This window comes from Dermochelys coriacea, chromosome 3, assembly GCF_009764565.3.
Source record: "Dermochelys coriacea isolate rDerCor1 chromosome 3, rDerCor1.pri.v4, whole genome shotgun sequence".
NCBI classification, from domain to species: Eukaryota; Metazoa; Chordata; order Testudines; family Dermochelyidae; genus Dermochelys; species Dermochelys coriacea.
Genome location: NC_050070.1, coordinates 13,168,046 through 13,181,795, shown reverse-complemented (window position 1 = coordinate 13,181,795; position 13,750 = coordinate 13,168,046). Strand labels below are relative to the sequence as shown.

Sequence of the window (13,750 nt, the reverse complement as noted above, 5' to 3'; positions counted from 1 at the left end):
CGGAAGACTGGGGGCTAGACATATACTGGATGTTCATATCTGGGTTGAGACCTTTGTTACAAAGACATCACAAATCTCCTTGTGTCTGTAATGTAAGCAGGACTGCACTGCAACCCAGATGCTGAATCTAAGGCCTGGTCTACACTAAGGGGGGGCGGGATCGATCTAAGATATGCAACTTCAGCTACGAGAATAGCGTAGCTGAAGTTGACGTTTCTTAGATTGACTTAGAATCACTTACTTCGCGTCCTTGCAGCGCGGGATCGACAGCCGCCTCTCCCTTGTGTGCTCTGCTTCCGTCTCTTGCCCTGGTGGAGTTCCAGAGTCAATGGCAGAGTCATCGGGGATCGATTTATCACATCTACACTAGATGCGATAAATCAATCCCCAATAGATCGATCACTACCTGCCAATCTGGCAGGTAGCGTAGACGTGGCCTAAGTGAAGATCCTCAAATAGTTAGATGACATTAGAGGTGAAATTCTAGGAAAGATAATGTTGCTACCGGCTCCTGCTCCTTCACAGCTCACATCTACAGCAGCATCCTACCCCCTCATATAAATTCTGATATCTCCAGAAGTCCAAGAGGATGGTTCATTTTGAAAGGAGAAGCACTGGACAAAATCTTCAGTTGATATGATTGATGAGACACTTCCCTGAATCTTTGTCTGTCAAATAAGGACCAGTGGGGACCCATTGCCCTTACATGGGCCTTATCTGCTATAAAAGGACCATGAAGGGGTACCTTCTTGCTTAAAGATAATACGCTAATTATTACCATTCAAGGAGTGATGTTGGATAGTCCCTGGTGGAAAAATTAATGTACTTCATGTCAAGGCTGCATCTATTTCCTTCTTAAATTATGAATTTAATGATGATCCCAATTAAACACATTTTCCAGATCACCTCAGTATGGCATCTAAAGTTGTGTCATCCATTTTGTGCAAGCAAACTATCAAGCATCTAATTTTGATCAAGAAAATTAGTTTTATGCCCCCAAAACCTGAATTTGCATTAGAAAATCAGGTAGCTAGATACGCAACTATGCCATGTTCTCATGTGAACGCTTGCATGCATAAGACTTCTGGCACAAGTTTAGAGAACTCTTTTGCAAATATGGCATGTTGTGTTATAGTCACTATCCATACCTGAGTATAGTATCCAATGACTGCATTTGATGGTGTTGGTCCAACACCGAATGTGAAGTAATCTATCTCAACAGACCAGCCTTGGAGTGCAGATGACCTGATTTAGAAACACTTGAATAATAGAGATTTTCACCACAGGTGATATCTAAATAATGGAAAGACAGTTCTCCAATTATATAATGAAGAGTTGCTGGGAATATTGTAAAACCTTCATAATTGAGGAGAAAAACCAACCTAGAAGAAAGAATGACTGCTTTGAAATTGCATCAGCCCCCCAAAATGCCCTCATGAACAAACTTGCACATCTAATGTAAGTGCACACTAAACTCCTTGGGTCTCATCCTCATTTACCCCTTTATACTGCGAGAGTGGCATAAAACAGGCCTTAGTGTAAATGAGAATCACACCCTTTAAGTTTAGATGTGCACCTGGTTAAAATATTGTTAAAGTTTTCAGCATGAACCAGTTTAAACAATGATATTTTCCCAACTCCTCACAGCTGATTGAGGCTTCCCAAGTCTGCAAGGCCCAGCTCCACTCTGGACAACCTCCTGCTCTTTGCAAGAGGGATCTATCCGTATACCTATATGGCATCATCACCATAATATCTGATTCCCTTTCCCAGTTGTGGAGAGCTCTTGCTGGTAGCCATAATTGACTTCTCTCCTTTATATGGACTGGCCATTTCAGTGGGACACAGATTCACTTTCCTAGTGTAGATTATAATAGAATTGCTATCATTCTATACCACTATAGTGTCCCCAGTTCTGGGAACTATCTTATGCCTGTCCTGTGTGTGCTATCGGGCAAGTGCTCCCTTTACTGTCTCTCTCCTCATGCACATATGAGGCAACGTCATGTAGTCCAGACTGCTTAATGATACATTGCTTGCCAAAAGTCATATTTTACTTACTTACAACTTTTCTTCTGGATTCAGGACTATGGGAATAAACACATTGTTCTGCCCAACTTTTAGCATCCTTTGCAGCTTCAGCATTCCATACCTTAATGAAATGGGAGATATTGGGCATTCTTAAGCAATTCAAAGAGTAAAACACTCAGCAAATGTGAATTTGATTTGCCTGCTTTGGTTCGCTTTCCTGAAGTTAGAAACCCAGACTGAGATGTTCAAAGCCGACAAATGGAAATCGTGTGTGTCTAAATCGCCTGATCAACCCTAAATCTACAGATAGGCATATACATAAAGGTGGTTTGATTTTTCAGCAGTAATGAGAGCATGCAGTTCTTTTTGATTCCAGTGGGATTTGTGCAGTTCTTAGAATTTCTGAAAATGGGGCCACTCATCTAGGCTTGCCAATATAATTGGTGGCCAGGATGGCTTGGAGGGATACTGATGTGACTCTTTGTTGATCGATGCTAAATAGGTTGTTGGTCTCAACTCAGTACCTATTGGATAAGTGTCCACTCCACAAAGAGCACCACTAATGTTGGCACAAATTTTCACCATTATCACTATGATTTGGAACATAACTAAACAAACTAAATGAATTTGCATGTAGACATAGTTTCTCACCCCTCAGGGTGGTTCTCCAGGATGGAGCCATAATGATTAACAGAATAGGTACATTGCTTAAGTGATGCACTTTTTTCGTGGCCAGAGTACTTCAGTTTCCATTGCAATGCTCTCATAGTTTTAGTTTTCACAAATTAAGGGTGCAATTGAACCGATCCAGCATCCTGAACATTATACTTGCATAGAATACAGAGAATCATGGAATGTGCAACTAGCTGAATAAGTAAGATGCTTCTGTATAGAACCAAATGGAAGTCCATTTTCATACTCACTGCATCCTGTTCAACGGACATCAATAATTCTAGCATTCACTTTTCACAGCTCCTCCCACATCTACTCTTTTCTTATTGTCCTCTCCTTCCATTCCCTTGGAAACCTATGTGGTCTTCTCACCTTGATACATTGGAGAATGTTTTCAGCTACTTGGTTAAAAGTCCAAAATTCCATTCCATGGGAAATTCCAAAATTTTGAAAAAAATTGTTTTGAAGTGAGAAGTAGAAATTTCAAAATTTCCCATGGGAGGGAATTAAAGGAGACTTATTTAGAAATAATTGGAAAATTTCAAAATTAACTTCCACCTCAGAGACCAATGTCCAAAATGGGCTGAGCCAAAGCTCCCAGCACTTCTAGGCACCTACTCCCCATCAGTAGGGTGACGAGATGTCCCATTTTTAAAGGAACCATTCCGACATTTCTTATATAGGCACCTATTACCCTTCCACCCCCTGTCCTGTTTTTTCACAGTTGCAATCTGGTCACCCTACCCATCAGCATCAGGGCTGACAGGAACCTGGAAGTTTAGAAAGTCTATGAGTTACACCTAAACTGGGAGCCTAGGAACTGGGGCTCACAGGTCTTCCAGGCTACCAGATCCATGGCAGGGAGCCCTGAGGGCTCCCAGAATTTTCAGGCTTCCTGCTGCAGTGTTGCTACTTATAGATCCTGAGAGTACCTACTGGAGTCAGGGCTCCCAGCTCTGTATAAGGGAGCCTAGAATTCCTGGGTCCCCAATCCTGGGGCAATATGTGTAGTGAACTACCCTGGAGCTGTAGACCCTAGAAGCCCTGGAATACCTGGCGGTACTCTATCAAAAAATAATCAAACTCGACGTGTTTCCATGAAATGTTTTGCTTTGAATGAGTCAGCATTCTACAGGAGAAAAATATTCTGTCTCAAAATTTCCAGCCAGCTCAACTATTTGTACTATGGCAGCAAAGAGCCGCTTTTCAATCTTTGATACACGGGTTCTCATTATGAATGTGGTAGCTCCCAACTGGGTCACAAGCAGGAGAATGGAAATCACAACCAAATATATTGAATGGTTAATGGAGGTCCCAGCTAGAGTCTAGCAAACCAGGAGTGAGTTCTTGGTGGGTCCCATTATGGAGATTGTCAGGGTTCCTTTCCCACTCTAAACTCTGGGGTACAGATATGGGGATCTGCATGCAAGACCCCCTAAGCTTATTTTTACCAGCTTAGGTTAAAAACTTTCGCAAGGCACAAACTCCATCTTGTCCTTGAACAGTATGCTGCCACCACCAAGTGATTTAGAGAAAGAATCAGGGAAAGGACCACTTGGAGTTCCTGTTCCCCCAGAATATCCCCCCAAGCCCTTACACCTCCTTTCCTGGGGAGGCTTGAGAATAATATCCTAACCCATTGGTTACAAAGTGAACACAGACCCAAATCCCTGTATCTTTGGACACGGGGAAAAAAGCAATCAGTTCTTAAAAGAAGAATTGTATTTAAAACAAAGAAGAGGTAAAAATCCCCTCTGTAAAATCAGGTGGGAAAATAACTTTACAGGGTAACAAAAGATGCACAAAACACAGAGGAACCCCCTCTAGCCTGAGTTTCAAAATTACAACAAAACAGGGATAAACCTTTCTTCAGCAAAGGGAAAATTCACAAGTTGAGAAAACAAAGATAAATTAATATGCCTTGCCTGGCTGTACTTACAATTTCTGTAATATGAGAGACTGATTCAGAATGACAGGTTTCAGAGTAGCAGCCGTGTTAGTCTGTATTCACAAAAAGAAAAGGAGTGCTTGTGGCACCTTAGAGACTAACAAATTTATTTGAGCATAAGCTTTCGTGAGCTACAGCTCACTTCATCGGATGCATTTGGTGGAAAAAACAGAGGGGAGATTGATATACACACACAGAGAACATGAAACAATGGGTTTATCATACACACTGTAAGGAGAGTGATCACTTAAGATAAGCCATCACCAGCAGCAGGGGGGGAAAGGAGGAAAACCTTTCATGGTGACAAGCAAGGTAGGCTATTTCCAGCAGTTAACAAGAATATCTGAGGAACAGTGGGGGGTGGGGGGAGAAATAACATGGGGAAATAATGACAGGTTTCAGAGTAGCAGCCATGTTTGTCTGTATTTGCAAAAAGAAAAGGAGTACTTGTGGCACCTTAGAGACTAACAAATTTATTAGAGCATAAGCTTTCGTGAGCTACAGCTCACTTCATCGGATGCATCTAATACATTTGTTAGTCTCTAAGGTGCCACAAGTACTCCTTTTCTTTATGGGGAAATAGTTTTACTTTGTGTAATGACTCATCCATTCCCAGTCTCTATTCAAGCCTAAGTTAATTGTATCCAGTTTGCAAATTAATTCCAATTCAGCAGTCTCTCGTTGGACTCTGGTTTTGAAGCTTTTTTGTTGAAGGATAGCAACTCTTAGGTCTGTAATCGAGTGACCAGAGAGATTGAAGTGTTCTCCAACTGGTTTTTGAATGTTATAATTTTTGACGTCTGATTTGTGTCCATTCATTCTTTTATGTAGAGACTGTCCAGTTTGTCCAATGTACATGGCAGAGGGGCATTGCTGGCACATGATGGCATATATCACATTGGTAGATGTGCAGATGAATGAGCCTCTGATAGTGTGGCTGATGTGATTAGGCCCTATGATGGTGTCCCCTGAATAGATATGTGGACAGAGTTGGCAATGGGCTTTGTTGCAAGGATAGGTTCCTGGGTTAGTGGTTCTGTTGTGTGGTGTGTGGTTGCTGGTGAGTATTTGCTTCAGATTGGGGGCTGTCTATAAGCAAGGACTGGCCTGTCTCCCAAGATCTGTGAGAGTGATGGGTCGTCCTTCAGGATAGATTGTAGATCCTTGATGATGCGTTGGAGAGGTTTTAGTTGAGGGCTGAAGGTGATGGCCGGATGCCCCATCATCTCAGGCATTGGCACCCTGACAGCAGGATTGTCTGGCTATGTAGACTCCCTCTTCAGGCCCTACGTTACCAGCACTCCCAGCTATCTTCAAGACACCACTGACTTCCTGAGGAAACTACAATCCATCTGTGATCTTCCTAAAAACACCATCCTAGTCACTATGGATGTAGAAGCCCTCTACACCAACATTCCACACAAAGATGGACTACAAGCCGTCAGGAACAGTATCCCCGATAATGTCACAGCTAACCTGGTGGCTGAACTTTGTGACTTTGTCCTCACCCATAACTATTTCACATTTGGGGACAATGTATACCTTCAAATCAGTGGCACTGCGATGGGTACCCGCATGGCGCCACAGTATGCTAACATTTTTATGGCTGACTTAGAACAACGCTTTCTCAGCTCTCGTCCCCTAATGCCCCTACTCTACTTGCGCTACATTGATGACATCTTCATCATCTGGACCCATGGAAAAGAAGCCCTTGAGGAATTCCACCATGATTTCAACAATTTCCATCCCACCATCAACCTCAGCCTGGACCAGTCCACACAAAAGATACACTTCCTGGACACTACGGTGCTAATAAGCGATGGTCACATAAACACCACCCTATATCGGAAACCTACTGACCACTATTCCTACCTACATGCCTCTAGCTTTCATCCAGATCATACCACACGATCCATTGTCTACAGCCAAGCTCTACGATATAACCACATTTGCTCCAACCCCTCAGACAGAGACAAACACCTACAAGATCTCTATCATGCATTCCTACAACTACAATACCCACCTGCTGAAGTGAAGAAACAGATTGACAAAGCCAGAAGAGTACCCAGAAGTCACCTACCACAGGACAGGCCCAACAAAGAAAATAACATAACGCCACTAGCCATCACCTTCAGCCCCCAACTAAAACCTCTCCAACGCATCATCAAGGATCTACAACCTATCCTGAAGGACGACCTATCACTCTCACAGATCTTGGGAGACAGGCCAGTCCTTGCTTACAGACAGCCCCCCAATCTGAAGCAAATACTCACCAGCAACCACACACCACACAAGAGAACCACTAACCCAGGAACCTATCCTTGCAACAAAGCCTGTTGCCAACTCTGTCCACATATCTATTCAGGGGACACCATCATAGGACCTAATCACATCAGCCACACTATCGAGGTTCGTTCACCTGCGCATCTACCAATGTGATATATGCCATCATGTGACAGCAATGCCCCTCTGCCATGTACATTGGTCAAACTGGACAATCTCTACGTAAAAGAATGAATGGACACAAATCAGACGTCAAGAATTATAACATTCAAAAACCAGTTGGAGAACACTTCAGTCTCTCTGGTCACTCGATTACAGACCTAAGAGTGGCTATCCTTCAACAAAAAAGCTTCAAAACCAGACACCAACGAGAGACTGCTGAATTGGAATTAATTTGCAAACTGGATACAATTAACTTAGGCTTGAATAGAGACTGGGAATGGATGAGTCATTACACAAAGTAAAACTATTTCCCCATAAAGAAAAGGAGTACTTGTGGCACCTTAGAGATTAACAAATTTATTAGAGCATAAGCTTTCGTGAGCTAAAGCTCAATGTGTGTATGATAAACCCACTGTTTCATGTTCTCTGTGTGTGTATATCAATCTCCCCTCTGTTTTTTCCACCAAATGCATCCGATGAAGTGAGCTGTAGCTCACGAAAGCTTATGCTCTAATAAATTTGTTAGTCTCTAAGGTGCCACAAGTACTCCTTTTCTTTTTGCAAATACAGACTAACATGGCTGCTACTCTGAAAACTGTAAGGAGAGTGATCACTTAAGATGAGCCATCACCAGCAGCAAGGGGGGAAAGGAGGAAAACCTTTCATGGTGACAAGCAAGGTAGGCTATTTCCAGCAGTTAACAAGAACATCCGAGGAACAGTGGGAGATGGGTTGGGGGGGAGAAATAACATGGGGAAATAGTTTTACTTTGTGTAATGACTCATCCATTCCCAGTCTCTATTCAAGCCTAAGTTAATTGTATCCAGTTTGCAAATTAATTCAAATTCAGCAGTCTCTCCTTGGAGTCTGTTTTTGAAGTTTTTTTGTTGAAGGATGGCCACCCTCAGGTAACTTTAAAAAAAAAGCCTATGCTCAAATAAATTTTTTAGTCTCTAAGGTGCCACAAGTACTCCTTTTCTTTTTAATTCAGAATGGTTGGAGGACATGGATTGATGTCCGGTCCCTTTTAGTCCCAAGAGCGAAGGAACAAAAGAAACAAAGAACCCAAAACAAAGCCTCCCCCCCCACCCTCCCAGATTTGAAAGTATCTTTTGTCCCCATTGGTTCCTTTAGTCAGGTGCCAACCAGGTTATTTGAGCTTCTTAACTCCTTACAGGTAAGGAGGAATTTTAGGCTACCCTTATGGCTATGACAGAGATGCTTGAAAACCACTGCTCAATCGTAACACTAAGAGATTCTTTATAAAATCTTACCATCTTCAGCATGTTGCTCGCAGTTGGACTTACTAATCTCCTGAACTCATTGTGCTTGTCAGTGATCTCTATTTGCACTTCTGGCAAGTCAGTAGACAAAATAGCATATACTGGAGCTGGATCCAAAAATGAAATAACGTGCCATGTACTTGCTCATAAAATATTCTGTGTGTCAGTGTCTGAAATGGTCCCAATTCATGCAGATTTTACAAGTGTGATTTGTAAGGTTCTCTTTCAGAAAAAAAAACTGGCCCACAATTTAAGATTTTGTAAATATAAACTTTTGTAAAAACAAAAATGTAAGATCAACTGAAAGATTTCTAGGAAGAAATGCAAAGAAAATAGTTTGCATGGGAATATTTATTTGTATTAGAAAAAGGGTGAACAGAAATACTGCAGCATTAATTACAGCATTAGCCCCTGAAAATGAATTAAAAAATGACTACAAATAAAACTGACAAGTCTAGTGTAATTTTACTGAGGCCCCAGTGCTTGGCTTGCAGGCAGCCTCTGACTTCAATCTGGCACCTATGTGAATCTGGTTTCAGGATCCGCTGAATTAAATGCTAAGGGACAGAGGGATAGCTCAGTGGTTTGAGCATTGGCCTGCTAAACCCAGGGTTGTGAGTTCAATCCTTGAGGGGGCTATTTAGGGAGCTGGGGCAAAAATTGGGTTTGGTCCTGCTTTGAGCAGGGGTTGGACTAGATGACCTCCTGAGGCTCCTTCCAACCCTGATATTCTATAATTCTAAGATTATAACTACACTACAGAGCTGGGCTGCTATAGACCTGCTAGTGCAGAAGCTCTAAGCTGATGGGAGAGAACTCTCCCTGTGACTTAATTACTCCAAACCCCATGAGCGGTGGTAGCTGTGTCAGCTGGAGAATCTGTCCCGCTGACATACTACTGTCCGCTGTCTATACCACTGTCCACACTGGTGCTTGGCTTATTCGCACCCCTGAGCGCTATAACTTATACTGACCTAAACTGTAGTCTGTCCATAGCCTAAGTAAAACAAATAGCACTCAGGGACAGGAGTTAAATTTTACACAAAAATCTTTCAGGTTTAAGAATTGAAGAATTCTATATTAATGCCACATGCAAGGAAACTTGTTAATTAAAACATCTAGGGTTTTTAACCTGACAATTTGTAATGCAATATTGTTACTGAAATTCAGTAGGAGTTGGAGACATAACTCCTTTAAAACTCCCAGCCATAAGATTTAGGGCTTTTCTACAATGGCCTGCTAAATCGGCATCACTGTGATCAATGCAATGACGTTGATTTCGTGGGTCTGGTGAAGACGCAATAAGTTGATGGCAGAGCACTCTCCTGTCGACTTCAGTACTCCACCACCCTGAGAGGCAGAAGATAAATCAGCGGGAGAGTGTCTCCCATAAACATAGCATGGTGTAGACACATCAGTAGGTCGATGTAAGCTACGTCGCTCAGGGGGGTGGTTTTTTTCATCCCCCTGAGCGAAAAACTTACATTGACCTAAGCGGCAGTGCAGACCAGACCTTGGTGCATAGAAATGTAGAGCTGGAAGGGACCTTCAAGTCACCTAGTCTAGCCCTTGTACTGAGGTGGGAACAAGTGGCAGGTGTTTGTCCAACTTGCTCTTAAAAATCTCCAATGATGGGGGTTACACAATCTCCCTTGGAAGGCTATTCTACTACTTAACTATTCTTAGTTAGAAATTTTTCCTAATAGCTAACCTATATCTCCCTTAATTGCTGCAGATTAAGCCAATTATGCCTTGTCCTGCATTCAGTGGACATGGTGAACTATTGCTCACAATTTTCTTTGTAATAACCCTTAACATATTTGAAGACTGATATCAGGTCCCCCGTCCTCAGTCTTCTCTCAAGACTAAATATGCCTCATAGGTTAGGTATTCAATGTCTTTTATCATTTTCGTTGCTCTCCTCTGGACTCAATTAAAACACTCATTCTATATGATTGATTTTTTGCAAAATCATGAGCACGATTTAGTAATCATAAACCTATTTTTGCTATCGTGCCTCAAGAAGTATAGGCTGATCTGTTTGGTTAAATACAACGTAGGTTTCCCAGACGATATAAAGGAATAATGTAGCTGTCATTCTGGCTTTGAAATACCCCTGTGGGACATTCAGGCAACATTTAGATTTAAGAAAGCCCTGAAAACAAAAAAAAAAGTAATAATAGAAACATTTTCATGATTACAAATACATAAATTAGAACACAACTATTAAATGGCAACAATTTATGGTTTGGTTTTTAAACATTCCCTTTACAATGGACCCATGATCTGCAGAAAATACAATTACTTACAGTTTTGTTTTGGACGCTTTTTTTAAATCTATTTTTTTTTTTGCTTAAACTTCACCTCCACCCCATGATAAAAGCTAAAAATAGGAGGTCAGGATCTATGCTTGAGTAATATCCATAATAGAGAGGATAATTGTGCCTTAGGAGCGGTGAATGCCATGAAATGGTTATTTCGTTGGGCCTGTTGCGAAGTCCAATGAAGTCAGTGGAGACTCCCTTTGACTTCACTGAGCTTTAGATGACACCCTATATATTTATGTACCAAAAATATTTCTCCTTCACTCTTATCACCACTAAACACATTATTTAGGGGACAATGAACATTGGAATTATCATACACCTTTATGGTGCATTGGTGTCCTATGGAGAGTGAAGATAGTCAAATAGTAAGGGTTCTGCCATTGAATTTAAGAGCTGTGGATTCAATTTCTTAGTATACCACAGACTTTCTGTGTGATCTTGGGTAAGTCACATAGCCTCTCTGTTCTCCATCAACCAAATGGTGATAATAACACTTTCCTACCTCAGCGGTGTGCTGGGAATTACTATGTTAAGGATTGTGAAGTGCTCAGATAGTATGGTGATGGTAGAATATAAATTCCTTGTCCAGTCAGTCAAATGGAAGAAGTATTTTAGGACAAAGGTAGAAATTGCTGAGACCAGCTGCTCGTAAGAATGAGAACAGCAAGAAATTTGTGCTTAGGGCAAACTTAGAACAGAGATTCTTCCAATATCAGCAGGAAAGAATGGAAGGGTTATAATTAATGGTTCTGGTGGGCAAATATCAGTTTTATCCATGGGCTTCTAAGCAAGAACCAAAGCATTTGGAGAGACATAAAGTTTAAGGCTCATACCTGTCCAACAGACTGCTGTAGCCCAGTGGCCAGACACACAAGTGCAGTTAGCAGAATCATCTCTGAAAAAGTAAAGAACAATTGATAATCTCCTTGGCTATTACAAGTTTTATTGTCATGGGGATCCCGTTCCAAAGACCTCTCACAAGATACAAATAGTTTATGGGGCACAGGTCACATCTTTATGAAACAAGGATGAAGGAGGGGAATGAACATAATAACCATTTTGATGTTGGGGTCTGAGTTGCAGACCTCTACCCAGCCATAGATACTGTCTGGCCTTCTCAAGCCTCTCCACACATGGCTCAAAACACTCAACCATCCTATTCTGAGACTTAAATCACCATTTTAGATGGAATTGTTATTTGATAAATACTTTCACAGTTTATTGTTTCTAAAGTTTGATTAGACTCTGGGGACCAAATTCTGTGCTAAGGTAAATGGTGGCTGCTCTACCGACTGCCCCATTCACTGTAGCACAGAATTTGACTCTGTGTCTTGTGACAAAGTTCCTCCTCTACCTGGGTGGGTCTTGCGCTTATTGGTGGATTTGCTCACCTTGGAGCTTCACGGCAGCCCTCAGTTTGGCCATTTTCTTGAACCCACAGTCTAGGTCAACTCCTCCTGTGTCTGACCAGGAGTTGGGAGGTTTGGGGGGAACCCGGGGCCCGCCCTCTACTCCGGGTTCCAGCCCAGGGCCCTGTGGAATGCAGTTGTCTAGAGTGCCTCCTGGAACAGCTGTGCGACAGCTACAATTCCCTGGGCTACTTCCCCATGGCCTCTCCCAACACCTTCTTTATCCTCACGATAGACCTTCCTCCTGGTGTCTGATAATGCTTGTACTCCTCAGTCCTCCAACAGTATGCATTCTCACTCTCAGCTCCTAGCACCTCTTGCTCCCAGCTCCTTACACGCGCACCACAAACTGAAGTGAGCTCCTTTTTAAACCCAGGTGCCCTGATTAGTCTGCCTTAATTGATTCTAGCGGCTTCTTGATTGGCTGCAGGTGTTCTAATCAACCTGTCTGTCTTAATTGTCTCCAGAAGGTTCCTGATTGTTCTGGAACCTTCCCTGTTACCTTACCCAGAGAAAAGGGACCTATTTAACCTGGGGCTAATATATCTGCCTTCTATTACTCTCCTGTAGCCATCCAGCCCGACCCTGTCACAGTCTGTACATCAATAAATGTGTACTGTTAGCATCTATATAACTAAGGGAATCATTGGGAGAGTCCATTACATGAAGAGTTGTAAGTTTGTTGATGATAATTCAATGATAGCCATCTTGTATCCTTTTAGATCCATTATTTAAAAACACAAAAATTCCTTAATGTTCATGAACATGAATTCTGCAATTACATGATATATACCCATTTCAAATTTGTCAGTCCACATATTTTCTGGCCTGGTATTTACAAAGAGTGCATTCTTGGCTTTCTCACTCAACCAAAGCTGTGTACCAGACACTACCTGACTTATGCAATCATTCTGTTCCGGAACACCTTGCATAACTCGAATTTTGCGCAAGTCGGAAATGTATACCCGACCATTACGCCAAAAAAAACCCCCAACACCCCCCTCCCAAAACCTCCTATTTCTAGTTTACGGAACTTTTTCCATAAGTGCAGATTTGCATAAGTCGGGTCTTGCGTAAGCCGAGGAGTGTCTGTATATACAAAACTGCATTCAGATTCATGAAATTTATCATTAGAACTTGTAGAAAAAGAGAAATTCCCAACATTTCAATGAAAGTATTTTGATTCCACATTTTTTGTAATTGTATAAAAAAGTTCTGTTTTCTAACCCCACCCACTCCCCCTTTTTTTAAGGAAGAAAAATTCATTTTTGAAATTTGGACATTTTCAAACATGAAATTGTGGGATTTTGAAAAACAGTCTACCATGTGACTAAATGTCATCAATCAGAGCTGAAAATGTATAAAGTATCCTAAAATGAAAACTGAGTCCCAAATAAACCTTCCATCTTTTGCAAAATCTTTGTGTGGGTGGGTGAGGGGAATCATCTTACATAGAAGCTAGCAGGCTGCATTCCACTGTTCAAAGTCACTAATGAAAATATTCAAAAAATGGAAAATAAAATAAATGTTTTGGGAAAGATTTCCATTATTGAAAAATGGGGCATTTTTTAAGATTTTTGTTAAAAATTCCGATCAATCCTATTTCTAATATTCAATCACTGAATGGAGTGACTA

The 13,750-nt window shown here is 41.6% G+C and overlaps 1 protein-coding gene across 1 annotated transcript in view; it reads right to left on the bottom strand.

Moving 5' to 3' along the window:
- The window catches only part of LOC119852623 (serotriflin-like), a 36,499-nt gene extending 23,452 nt beyond the window's left edge, over positions 1–13,047 (bottom strand). Inside the window, exons 1-4 of the mRNA XM_043510009.1 lie at positions 12,909–13,047; positions 8,371–8,486; positions 2,062–2,152; positions 1,149–1,228 (exon numbers count right to left, since the gene is read on the bottom strand). Of these exons, the coding sequence (XP_043365944.1) occupies positions 1,149–1,228; positions 2,062–2,152; positions 8,371–8,486; positions 12,909–13,047 (426 nt within the window). The remainder of the gene's footprint in view (positions 1–1,148; positions 1,229–2,061; positions 2,153–8,370; positions 8,487–12,908) is intronic.
- Positions 13,048–13,750: the final 703 nt, after the last annotated feature.